A 13,450-nucleotide genomic window follows, 5' to 3' on the forward strand; every position below is an offset into this window, starting at 1 on the left:
TTTATGCCTCAGGTGAGAACTGTAACATGATTTATTTCTTTTCTTGGTTATCCATCATATTCTCAGGGATATTTGCCAATACCAAAGTTCAAAAGCATCACTTCCACTCCACTCTGCCAAATCCACATTTCGTTTCCATAAAACATCATAGAAAAAAACTCCTGCCTGCATGATTCTAAACTCTGTAGCTAGAGGGGTCCATCATTCAGTACTACATCATGAACCAATATCCTGTCCATCCATGTGTTTTTCTTAGTTAAACTCAGGAATGATTTATTAATGTCTTCTCCCGTGCATTATGAAATAATGCTTTGGCATCATCATTATTTTTTTGTCACTAAAGTGATCATCCTCATCCACCACCACTTCCTCTGATACAGGTGCATGCATGGTTTAACTGAGCAACTGGAATAATCTTCACATATTGGGCAACTCTGCTGGGAGTTGCCACTCTTGTTTTTTCTTCATAATCCTTCCCAGGAACATCTACCTTCACCCTAGTGAGACAGCATGACAGGACTTAAAGAGGAAAAACATTTAACATAGCAAATGTTCTCTAATATCCAGAACTTCCCTTCTTTCACTCTAGGCCCCTGGGCAAAACTGTAACTTTTATCCTCAGTTTTGCTATGATGCTACATTTTGGGTAGAACACTGAACTCTATATCCAGCAGTGGGGTATAGAACAGGCTTCAAGTGCATAAACCTGGGGTGTATTTCAAGCAGAGAGCAGGGAGATTTTATAGTTATATTTCTGCTGATCATATACCAGAAATATGGCTACTCAGATTCAACTGCTTGAAATTTATCTATGAACAGAGAATAAAATTTGTTGGTGGCCTGTTCCATAAATGCTTCCTCAATATTCTGGACAAAGCATCTCTCCAATAAACATGCAATGATGGTGCACAATCTGCGCTCATCACTTGATTTCTTTGGATATGAAAGAGAGACAGATTTTTTTTTATTGAAAAGTTTTACAATACATTTTATTTTTAACAAAACACAACCCCTCCAAACCCCCTTCCCACTCCCCAGCCCTCCCCCGCCCCTCCCTCCCTTCCCCCTCCCCCCTCCCCGACTTCCCAGAGCTAGATAGAGGGTATAAAAATACAAACAATCATAATCTACCTTATGCAAACAACCATAAACTATTAAATCTATCGCACTTTAACTCTTATAAAATAACTACAAGCAGTATAAATATCACATCAATAATTATTCAAATGCTGGATAAAACTTTTTAGTCCCATATTTACTCCACAATATATCTCTGTAGCAAATAGCCTTTCAAGTACGCTGAGATCTTTGCCATTTCCGCCAGGTTGGAGACTTTTACAGTCCATCCTTCTATAGTCGGCAGTTCTTCCTTCTTCCAATATTGCCCTACTAAAAGTCTTGCTGCCGTAATTAAATTCAACATCAGCTTAATATCCACAACAGTAATGTCAATAATAATGCCCAATAAAAACAATTACAGACAAAACGATCTCTAATTTACTTTACCAAATTTAAATCAGTCATTAAAAAACCAATTTTCTGATCTTCTTTCCACCTGGCCTGTAATTTTCCATACTAAAACCAAATTGATACAATCTTTCCTTCTCTTAAGATATTATACAACTTCAAATGCCATACATTCCTTTCCAAACTTAAAATTTCCTTATATGTAGTCACATCATGTTTATATTTTCTATTGCGTGTTTCATTATTGCCCATATAGGCATCTTACAAGTTAACTTGTGTCTATACTATTTCCAAACTCGCAACAGAGCAGGTCTTAAAATATATATCTTAGACACATTATCCACCTTCTTATCACACAATAAATATACATACCAACCAGATAACAAATCATGACCTTCAAAATTTCAGCAAAACATTCATTTTCACTACTACAATTCTACCCAGTTAACTTTTCATAATTATTTTTAAATTAAAGCAACATAAAGTATTACAAAACATAATTATTTTTATATAACTTTACATTTAAGGGTGACAAATATATCCCCCAATATTTAACCCTTTTAACAATTTCAAATCCCGTTAGCTCTTCTAAAACAGCCTTTTATGATACTATCATATTCTTAAACAACATTTAAGTTTTTTGTATGTTAACCTTAAATCCAGAAACTTTCCCTTATTGCATTATTATCTCCTTCAGTTCTACAACTAAATCTTTAGGCTCGTGTCATTCATCTAGAACACAGGTCTGCAACCCGTGGCTCCGGAGCCGCATGCGGCTCTTTCAGCCATCTCCTGCGGCTCCCAGTCCTCTGCCATGTGCAGTCCAAAAAAAAAAAGTGGGACTAAAAAAGTTCAACCAATCAATTAAAATATGCAGGGTAGGTGCATATCTTGCCTTGGCTCGACTCTTCAGTCAAACCCTGTTCTGCACATGCGCGCATGTATGCAAATGCACATACATTTTTTTGTGGCTCCCAGTTTCTGAATGGCTCTTTCACTGTTTCAGGTTGCTGACCCCTGGTCTAGAAGCAGCGTGCGTCATCCTCTGGTTTCTGGCCTCCTCCGATGATACTGAAATTTGATCCACTCCTGTAACTTTCTCATCTATCTGCATTGTTCCTTCAGCGCCTTGTAAATTCTCTCTGCGTCGTTGAGACTCTCCCTCACCATTCTTCTTTGTAGATTCCAAAAGTGGTATGGGGGCTGCTTTTAAAACATTACTATAAAAATCACGTGCCTGCAACACTGTAGTAAGACGATGTCTCATACCTTCATACGTCACCACCATACCCACTGGTATCTCCCATCTGAACTTAATATCACGTTGCCTTAATTCTTGCGCCAAAAAAGCAAATTCCTTCCTTCTCCTTAAGATTCTTGGAGGGATCTCTTTTAAAATCAAGACTTCTTGCTCAGCAATTGCAAATTTAGTATTGTAAGAGGCTTGAATAACCTCATTTCTAATCGCTCTCTTTGTAAAGTAAGCCACCACATCTCTGGCTAGTTTCCTTTGTCTTGCAATCCACGAATTAACACGGAAAATTTTGTCTATATCTTCCATAATTTCATCTGCTGGTCGCCCCAGCACCCCTTCCAGAGCCTCAGAAACTATTTTCTTCAAATTTTCTTTAAGATCCTCTTTTAAGCCTCTAATTCTCACAGCAAACTCCATCTCATGATACTGTACCAAGGTCAAATCACTATCAATTTTCTCCACCACATTTTAGTTTCTGTCATTTGTACATCTAATCTGATATTATTTTGGCTGAGATCTTCCACTCTTTCGTCCAAATGCTCAATACATATAGTCATGCCTTGAAATGCAGATAAGATGTCTGCCCTTGTTTCTGTTAATTTCTTATCCATAAGCTCAACTAATTGTTGCAATTGCTTTTCCATAGCCTCTTGCAACACATTCTGTAAATCTTTAACTGTAAAAGTTGATGCAAGTACAGGTACAGATGCAGAAGGAGGGCCAATAAAGCTTGTAACGAACACTGCTGCACCGGAGAAGCCCCCGCGCTTCTAAGAGCTTTAGAGGATTTGGTAGCCATTTTCACCCACTATTGCCTGCTACGCACTTTCACTTTCAAACTCCGCAAAGTCCATTGAGTTAAAGATCATAAATTCCCTTTCACCTAGATCTCCTGTGTCGCTCTGCCTGCATCCCGGTTCTCAAAGGTTCTCTCTTGCTGGCAGGGATGGTTGCTGATGCCCTGCTCTGCTCCCAAAAACCCGGAGCAGAGGCGCCCTGCAGTCCAGAGCATACCCAGGCTTCGGGGTGGCTCAATCCTTCAGCCACCAAAACTATTAGCTCTGGCGGCCCCGAAGAGCTCTACCCCTACCTGGGCACTCACCCGCTCCTCTTCTCCCGAGGAGGGGGCTTCCGAGCCGCCAAAACAGCTGATTGGCGCTGTTTTCGGCGGCTCTACAGAGCCACGGGGCTGACAGCCTAAGAATGGCTGCCTCCGGCGACCAAAGAGAGACAGATTTTTGATGGTATAATGTTACTATGTAACAAAAAGTGCAATTCAATTTCAATTTTTTTGCTCAAAATTAAATAGGAGCCAGCAGTGTGCTGAAGCTGCCAAAAAAGCCAACACTGTGCTAGGCTGCATTAGCAGAGGGATAGAATCAAATGAAGTGTTAATACCACTTAATAATGCCTTGGTAAGGCCACACTTGGAATACTGCATCCAGTTTTGGTCACCACAACGTAAAAAAGATGTTGAGACTCTAGAAATTGTGCAGAAAAGAGCAACAAAGATGATTAGGGGACTGGAGGCTAAAACTGGAACTAGAAAAGAACGGTTGCTGGAATTGGGTATGTCTAGTTTAATGAAGAGAAGGACTAGGGGTGACATGATAGCATTGTTCCAATATCTCACAAAGAAGTGGGAGTCAAGCTATTCTCCAAAGCACCTGAAGGCAGAACAAGAAACAATGGATGGAAACTAATCTAGGAAAGAAGCAACCTAGAACTAAGAAGAAATTTCCTGACAGTTAGAACAATTGATCAGTAGAACAACTTGCCTCCAAAAGTTGTGGATGTTCCAACGCTTGAAGTTTTTAAGAAGAGACTGAATAACCATTTGTCTGAAATGGTATAGGAGGGGGTTGGACTAGAAGACCTCCAAGGTCCCTTCCAACTCTATCATCATCATCACCATCATCATTATTTGTGATTACCTGCTAAAATTTTAGCATTAAAGTTCAATTAATGAATCAGACAATACCTGATTTATGCACAATGAACAAAATCCTTAATACGTTCAATATCACAATTTTATTAAAGAGATTTGGAAAAACTTTATTTAAATAGCATCACCTGCTATAATATAGGAGCTATCTATGATAATATTACTCATTGATGTAGCTATCAGGAAGGGTACTTTTCCTATGGAAACAATTTATACCTTTTGGAGATTCTATTCTGACACTTCTTATTTCTTCCTTCCATTTCCTTCACATTTTTATGTAGCTCATAGAAAACTAAAACTTTCTATATAAGCAGAATAAAAATTGGCCATTAATTCTGTTCAGTTGTCTTACTAAAGTCGTTTCAGGCTAATTCAGAAATTTATAGTAATAGTAAAAAAAGATTTATATTTATCTTATTTTATCTTACCTATCATTTATATCATCCTTACGGAAATATTAAGTATCATAAGTAGGTAAATAAGCTAATAGTTAATCCAATTACATAGTCTATAGAAAGTATGGCATTAATTGTTTGACTCTAAGCTTTTAAATGTAGTTGTAAAAGTAAAAGCATATTTAATGTTGCCATTTTGCCAAGTAAAAGTTCATAATTATTGTGCAATTATTTATATTAATGGACAAGTTACAGTAGTCCAAATGTCAATGAGATTTAACTTTCCATTCTGTTATTTGTAGAAGTTGTGTTCTCCAGATGGACATAGTGTGGCACCATTCACCACTCAATGACCCTCTGGCCTTTTAATTCATTATCTGAGTTTCTATACATTCAAATTAAAATGACCATCTTAATAATCCAGAGAAAAATAGGTTTCTATTTATTGTGATAAGATCAGTAAAATAGTAAGCCTTCCAGATGAGATTTTTATTGTGAAATCTCTCTGCCTCTCTCACATAATTTTACACAGGTTCTGCCATCTTCCATTGAGAAACCTTATGTATTTTTCCATAACTTCTTCACTCTTTTTCTGCTAAGAATTATTGAGAAAGAAAATAGTGAAATCCTATTGGACTGTAGTATGGAAGCTCTTTCAGTTTGGAGATTATATTTCTGGTTTTGATCATTTCTACACCGTTTTCTTAGAATTTAAGTGTCCAGTAGAATCATCTTCCATTGGAAATCATCCTTGTTTCCCCACTGCTACACCACTACTTATTTTTACTATAATAAATCTGTTAAGAGGAAGAGTATAAAAATAACTTATTTGCTAGCAGTCTTTGCTATTCTCTTTGCAAGTCTGATGCCTTCCTTATATACTGAAACCTGACTACCAGAATTCCAGTATTGCCAACATTTTTACTACAAAGTGGAGAATTTATAATCTAACACTTGTGGAATGCTGATCTAAAAGCAACATGTATGTTTTTCAGAAAATTAATAATTTTACTTATAGTTGTTCAAAGAAACTTTGTGCAACATGTAGGCATTTTTATTGAATGCTTACTAAAAATTTTAAGAAATATTTTATCAGAAAGCTACATCTTTAGTTTTGTAAGCCATTATTGCTGATATAATCAGTTCTTTTACCTGGAATAATGAATGCTTTTTATAGAAAACAGAGCTTGGATACCCACTTTACCAAATTTCAAGCATAAAATCAATAAAAATCCTAAATCTCAGCTATTCTATTACTTATAAAATGTATGCTGATAGAAACGGCATTCAAAATTTATCTACTGCAATGGTGGTGTCAGTATGAACACCACAACAGTGACCTTAGCTCAGGGCTCTTCAAACTTGGCCCTCTTATGACTTGTGGACTTCAACTCCCAGAATTCCTCAGCAAGGCACACTGGCTGAGGAATTCTGGGAGTTGAAGTCCACAAGTCATAAAAGGGCCAAGTTTGAAGACCCCTGCCTTAGCTGTTCAATCACATTTTTATGTTTGCCATTTGTGTGAAATTATTTTGATAAAACAGAATATGTCCAATGCAATGGTAAACTCCTAAAGATTATTAGCACCCACAGGTAACTCAGTAAAATATACGTTTGTAAGGTCACTCTCTCAAAATTTTGCAAGACATTCTGCAGATATACCATTCTTGTTCCATGTTGAAAAATGCTAAGTACAATTCAATCTATTCAGGGAAAACTTTCTGTTGTCAGATATATAGTGGGTATTTTCTATGAAATTGCAATTTTTTTCTGTTCAAAGTTTCATGTTTTTTATAAAGGCAGTCCAATGGTTATGTTTGAAATGTTCTGTTTTAATGATGCAAAAAGTGTATAACCTTAGCATTTTACCAGATGAAGATGATAAAAAAGAGGTGAAAGTAAGCTTATCTCTTTTCTTGTGAATGAAAAGTATTGTCATTGTTTAAAAATAATCTTTAAGCAGAATTTTCAATTAAATAAAGCAACTTAAAAGCAAACATTTGTTTTATATTTCTCTCAAATGTAGGGTGAACATGGCTTGACAGGGGGGAAAGGTGAAACAGGTGAAAAGGTAAATTATATTGAATTCTGCAAATTGATTTTGCTTGGTATAACTAAATATTTGTGCAATATTTCCAATGTATTTGATATCCACCTCTTGTTATTTTGTATATTCCTATCCTATGTGAGCGAATGACATATACTTTAATTACAAGCGTATGGTGTCTAATAATAAGACTGCTTAAAAATGTAATGATTGATGTTTTCATGGGATTGTGGGAGCCAATCACATTTTAAGATTTGCCAAAAAGGGTATATATTATGGATTTGCTAGTAGTAATTGGATGTACAGCAACTAGCCAAGTAACTCTTTTCAAACCACTCTGGATTGTTTTTCAATTTCAATCCAGCTTCGAGGGGGGGAAAAATAGTTTAAAGAGGTAGGCAATTATTTATTTAGGTTTTTGTCTGTTGTTTCTTCCATTCCATTTATTTGTTCATATGCTTATTTCTCATGTTCATTATATATTCTCACGCATACAGAGGAAGCCTCATTTTGACTGAGACTCTAGGGTTTCAGAGACTCCATTCTTAACTTTATTTTGAGACCATTCCTGAAAAAACAATTTCAACATTTTTCTGTGTTTTGTGATGATGTATATTTTCCTTGCCCTATCCCTACCCGATTTCACCTTCAGAAAATACCTACCACGTTAGTTACGTAGAATAATAATATATGGCTGGACTCAGAATCAGCTTCATGAATAAATAAAGTTTCAACCCCAACTGCCCCAATCCTCTTCTGATACGTCACAAAGAATAAACTGAGAGACTGTGTTTATTAGTGCTAATAATTATGTGAGAGATTTTTGAAAAATGTTCCTGCGGCCTCTGTTCAGCAAGTTCTCCATTTTAAACTATTATTTATGGTTTAAACAGGTTCCCAACAGTTAAGCCAAAAATCCTTGTTTTGCAACAGTATTTGGGGGGGGGGGGACTTTAAATGATGATGTCATTCAGATTGAAAAGCCTTTGTATTCAGCTTTCCTCTTTTTGGAACAGTCTTCGAACATGAGTGTTCATTAATACAAATGGTTTCCTGATTTTGGTCTTGACTCCAAGAAGTCTGTGGCAATATTCCATAATTCTGAGAAATGAGTGCTTAAAAATAATTAATAATTGTTTTCTTTAATTATAATTATAGGATTTGTATTATTTATTGATGTTACGGGACATGCATAGGAGTTTAAAGCACGAGGCCAAAAGTTAAGAAATAAGAAACAAGTTATCTGAAATATGTTTAAAAAATTCAACAAAGGAATAAATGTACTACTGATACTTTTGAAAATAAATTTGACCTTATTCCAGTTGTTGCAACATGGAGAAAAATCTACCTATTTGGTCCCTGAGAATCCACAATCACTTGATAACACATAACCAATCACTTGAAATTAGGACAAGGGATTAGGACAAGTTCAAACTAAAAATCCATAAAGTTATCTCAGGAGCAGATGCCGTTATGTTGATTCCATTCCAATATAAGAATTGTCCATAGAAATATTGCTTAGTACTTTGTACCTTAAAAATAAAGGAGGTGGGATGTTATCAAACCATAAAACTCTCAAAACAGTTTTATGGGCACATATGAAATAAAGAATTGGTAACATTGTTTGAAAGGAAGTATTTGAACAACTCCCAGGACACCAATTTGTGAACTGAGCACAAATCTGCTTTGGACATGGCCAAAATAGGAGTCGGTGAAAGGATTGGCTTCTTGGAAATTCTCTCCAAATTAAGGAGAAGACAAGGATGGCCCCTCTTTGGCTCTATACAGATTCTCCCTATGAAGAGATTGCAAATCAGTGTTCTCCAGCCAGTTTGAGTGGTCTGGAGCCCGGGGTGGGAGTGGAATATTCATGTTGCTAAGCCACATTCAGTGCCTTTCAAAGAGACACTGAGTTTGCATCTTTCCTCTCTTAGTTACTTTGGGAAGTTGCTTATTATTGATTTGGGGGTGGGGTGGGGGGGTTAAGAACCTTCTGAAAGACAAGCTGCATTACACTGGGAGAGTTTTCTTCCACCCTGGATGAAAGAATATCTAAGTAAGTTTAACAAAGAGAAATGTTAATGTTTGGAAAACAGCAAAATGAGATCCGGAATGTTGATTTTGGAAAATTAAGGGTCTGGATGGATTTGAAAGAATATTTCCTATGGGGTGTTTAAAATTTATAAAACGAGATAAGAAATATTTGAAATTTTTTTTACAAAATCTTGTGGGAAAGCTTTGTTGAGCGGAAAATAAACAGATGATAAGAGGGAAACCATAGAGAACAAAGGATTAGTCTGAAAGGAGAAGCAGGCCCATTAATACAATAGAGCAACACTATTTACCATAACTATAAAAGAAATTAAGGCCTGCTTGGGAACAATTTACTCAGAAGTTACTTAATTGTGTGATACAGCAAAGGATATAACTATGTGATACAGCAAAGGAAATAGAAGAACAATAGATTTTATTGGATAAAATAAAGACTGAGACTGATTTGATTGTGGATTTGGAGTTTTAAAAATGTTAGATTATAAAGTGATATGGAAAAAGATGTTGTGGAACTGAAAAAGGATTTTTAAATGCCAGAATATAAGAGTGATATGGAAAATGATGCCAAAACGGATTTACCAATGAAACCACGGATGTCTTAATAATTAAAGGGACTTAATAATTAAAGGGACATAGGGAATGACTTGGAAAGCCTTCTTACTTTGGATTTATAAAAGGAACCAAGGAAACTCTGAGAAGAGACAACGAGGAATTACTCAAGCTGTTTCTCAAAGGAGACAAAAAACATAAGAAACAACTTGTGGGACAATATTTGACAGGAGTAAAGATCAAACTTTTTAAAAACGAAGATTTATAAAGTGAATCTGTTTGGTAAGAATTTAATTTTGGAGCCCTTGGTGCTCTCTGAGTTTGTTGGTTTTCTCGAGGAAGTTTCATTATCCATCTAGGTAACATCATCAGTGCTAGGAGGGAGTGGGATTATTCTCTGTTTAGATACCAGTGGCTTGCCTTGTTAAGGTTGGTGGATGTGTTCTTGGTAGTCCCTTGATTAGGCTGTTATTTACTGGGTTGGTAGTTCCTTGATTGGAGTAATGTTTACTTCTTGGTATTAATTTTTGCTTCTCTTGGTGTTGATTGCTGGTCAGGAGGTGTTGTGGTCTTATCTTTTTGATTGGTTCTTTTGAATGCTATGGAGATATTGTTTATCTCTAAGCACCTGTTGATGGTTCATTTATCTGAGTGTTAAGCTTCCTGAAAATCTCTAGTGTTTTAGACATAATGTGCTCCAGGATGCTGATTATCTCCCAGTTGAAACTATGGTGAAGTCAATCTATGTGTTGTACAATTAAGAGTTTTCATTATAAAGTATCTTCTGACTGCTATTTGGGGCTCATGGAATCTGCTGGTCTTCTGCCTGTTTGTCCTACATAATGGCTGTTATAGTCCATGTATATTGTATATTGTATAGTCCATGTGTGAATAGAATAGAGCTGGAAGGGACCTTGGAGGTCTTCTAGTCCAGACCCCTGCTCAGGCAGGAGAACCTATATCATCTCAGACAAGTGACTGTCATCTGCATTGGCTCTTCAGCACCTATAAAAAGAAAAGGGAATGAGCTAGTTCTCTTTGGTTTCAATCTTTTCTAGTGTAAGGGTTTTGTAACTGGAACTAGAAAAAGAAACAAATTGTGAAACCTTGCCTAACTATTGCTATCTCGCTTCTGTAATCAGCGTTTGCGTCGGGGGCCAATTTCATGCAAGCAGGGGAAACAAGTACACAAATGTGGTATACTGTGGAAGGAATAAGGGAGTGTACAGGAATGATTGATGTCTTCTTTATATGGTCATAATTCTATTGTCTGATGTTGATTGGCTAACAAAGTTTATAAAGCGATGCCATGAACTTTCTAAAGTGGGGCACTTTGCAACTGCTGCCAGTGTTCAGATTGTGTTTCCAGCCAGGACTTAATTCGATCAAATAAAAAGTACTGTCTCTTTAAGAAGCCTCTGCCCAAGTCTTCCATGATCGGATTTTGTGATATCTCAGGTTTAATCAAGGGCCAGTGACCTTACAGTAGGTAGAGAAAAATAAAATCAAAAATCAAACTATAAGATTAAATATTGACCCTACAGTGGGAACCTAAAAGAGCAACCTTGGTGGAGCAGTGGGCTAATGCCTCCTTAAGTAACACCAGCTGCCTGCAATTAGTGCAGGTTCGCATCCCACCAGGCTCAAGGTTGACTCAGCCTTCCATCCTTCCGAGGTAGGTAAAATGAGGACCCAGATTGTTGGGGGCAATTAAGCTGACTTTGTAATAATGCCACTTGGGGGTTGTGTGAAAGCCCTAATAAGCAGGCATATACATAGAATGAAGGCTACTGCTAAGCTTGTAAGCCGCCCTGAGTCTTCGGAGAAGGGCGGGATATAAATGGAATTAAAATTTAAAAAAAAATGTTTTCCCTAGGAGACTGATTGTGTTACACTTTAGAGGATCTGTATATCTGCCTGTTTCCTGGTACTTTGTTAATATAAAGAGGAAAGAAAACACTATCCATCTTAATATTTTATTTTCAAGGTTTACTTCAATTTTATTAATGGGAGAACATGTTTCCAAACTGCATGAATAGCACCCGAAGTTGCCTCCAAACTGGAATGCCTTCATATTGCAATTTTGTCTGTAAACCAGAACAAAAGCTGAAAGCCTTATGTCTTTCTTCAGCTCAGTAATCCAGTTTTCTAAATTTAAACATCTGGAGGGAAATGACTGAGCATTACATAAACTGGTTCCAATTAATACAGAGCTCTAAATTAGCAATCTTGAAAATGTCAGTTTTATAACAGAATTTAGGCCTGAATCTGACCTAAATGACATGTAGTTCATCTGTTAGTCATAATCGGGTTGTCGGCAGGCGTTTTCTTTTCCTCTTTGTAGACTTTGGGAAGAATCAATGGTTTAGACCAGCATTACAAGTGATATGAGATATGAACTAGGAGAATTAAGTGTAAAAGTGCGCATTCTTCTTGCGATTAATAAATGGGTGACTTGTACAGCATAGGAAATAGGGAGGGGAAAAAGAAAAGTTTTGTGAGAAAGCTGTGTTGTTTTTATTATTTCTAACTATGCAACAATATAGGAATTCAATAATAAATTATGAAAAGATGCTTCACTTTGATCTTTAAAGTATGAATTATATATAGAAAAAGTAAAGGAGAAGCTGGATTTGTTTGAAGAATTAATGAAACAAAGGAAGGAAAATCCACAATATTTATTGGACACATAAAACTTCTAACAGTTCTTCTTTTGTTGTTCTCTGATTACTTTTTCAATTATTCTCTTTATTCGCCTAGCATATTGTTCTCATTTTCCTTTGATTTTCTCACATACAAGTCATCGGATGGTTCAAAATGAAAGCCAGGATTCCACATTTAGGGTACATCAATCTGAAATATTTAGAAATCAGAACTATTGATGTTTTATAAATTTGCCTTTTTCATGAACCTGGTACTTAGTGGGTTGTATACGTAAAAGCTGGAATTACACAGGATTTTTGTCTGTGTAATGTATTTAATTTTATGCATCTACTCTTCCTTCTATGAGTGTCATCTAAAATTTGGGCTCATCTTCTCTCTGAACAGAGTGGTATTTATTCAAGCCATACAACTATTCTTGATTATCTGGGTGTCCAGGCTCAAAATATGAAATCTTCAGAGAGCTAGTAGCAGTTTCATTCAGTTATTAAGTATGGCCTTTCCATTGATGAAGAACACTTAGACTACAGTACTTACTGAGTCTTATTTTTCAATAAGACTCAGTGAATAAATGGATTTACTATTAAGATACAATGTCACCCACTGAATTCTCAGATAAATAAACCTTCCTAGATATTAACTTTACACACCCTTGTATCTTGGAAAGTAGAATTTCATATATTGGGCTAGTGAGTACATTTGAAAAAAAAAGCCCACATACTTTGGGCCTGTGGGTACCAAAGGCTTTTTTGAGATACACCCTAACTTTAACAAGAAGGGCAAAAAGAGGGGAAATAAGGGGAATGTTATTAAAGCCTTCTTTCACCCCCATACAAGATTGTATTACTTTGTTTCGTTTAATTTATTATTCAAATGCCATACATTCTTTCCCTAGATATCTGCCTTGATTTTTTTTTAAGTGGTGACTTGGATTATGTGGCAAAACTGTCATAGAAGAACATTATGTTCTCCTTTTAAGGCATTGATATACATTTTGTATTTTATGTGTCTTGATTTACTATTTTTGAGTAAGAACTAAATGAACTGTCTAAGAAAGGCTGAAATGTACATAAAAGAAA

At 36.1% G+C, this 13,450-nt stretch overlaps 1 protein-coding gene across 1 annotated transcript in view; it reads left to right on the plus strand.

Moving 5' to 3' along the window:
- The window catches only part of COL19A1 (collagen type XIX alpha 1 chain), a gene marked incomplete at both ends in the record, with an annotated part of 189,903 nt that overhangs the window by 68,828 nt on the left and 107,625 nt on the right, over positions 1–13,450 (plus strand). The window contains one exon of the mRNA XM_083372775.1: positions 7,089–7,133. Within this exon, the coding sequence (XP_083228901.1) occupies positions 7,089–7,133 (45 nt within the window). The remainder of the gene's footprint in view (positions 1–7,088; positions 7,134–13,450) is intronic.

The sequence above is a fragment of the Vipera ursinii genome (genome assembly GCF_947247035.1).
Source record: "Vipera ursinii genome assembly, chromosome: 1".
Taxonomy (NCBI): Eukaryota; Metazoa; Chordata; class Lepidosauria; order Squamata; family Viperidae; genus Vipera; species Vipera ursinii.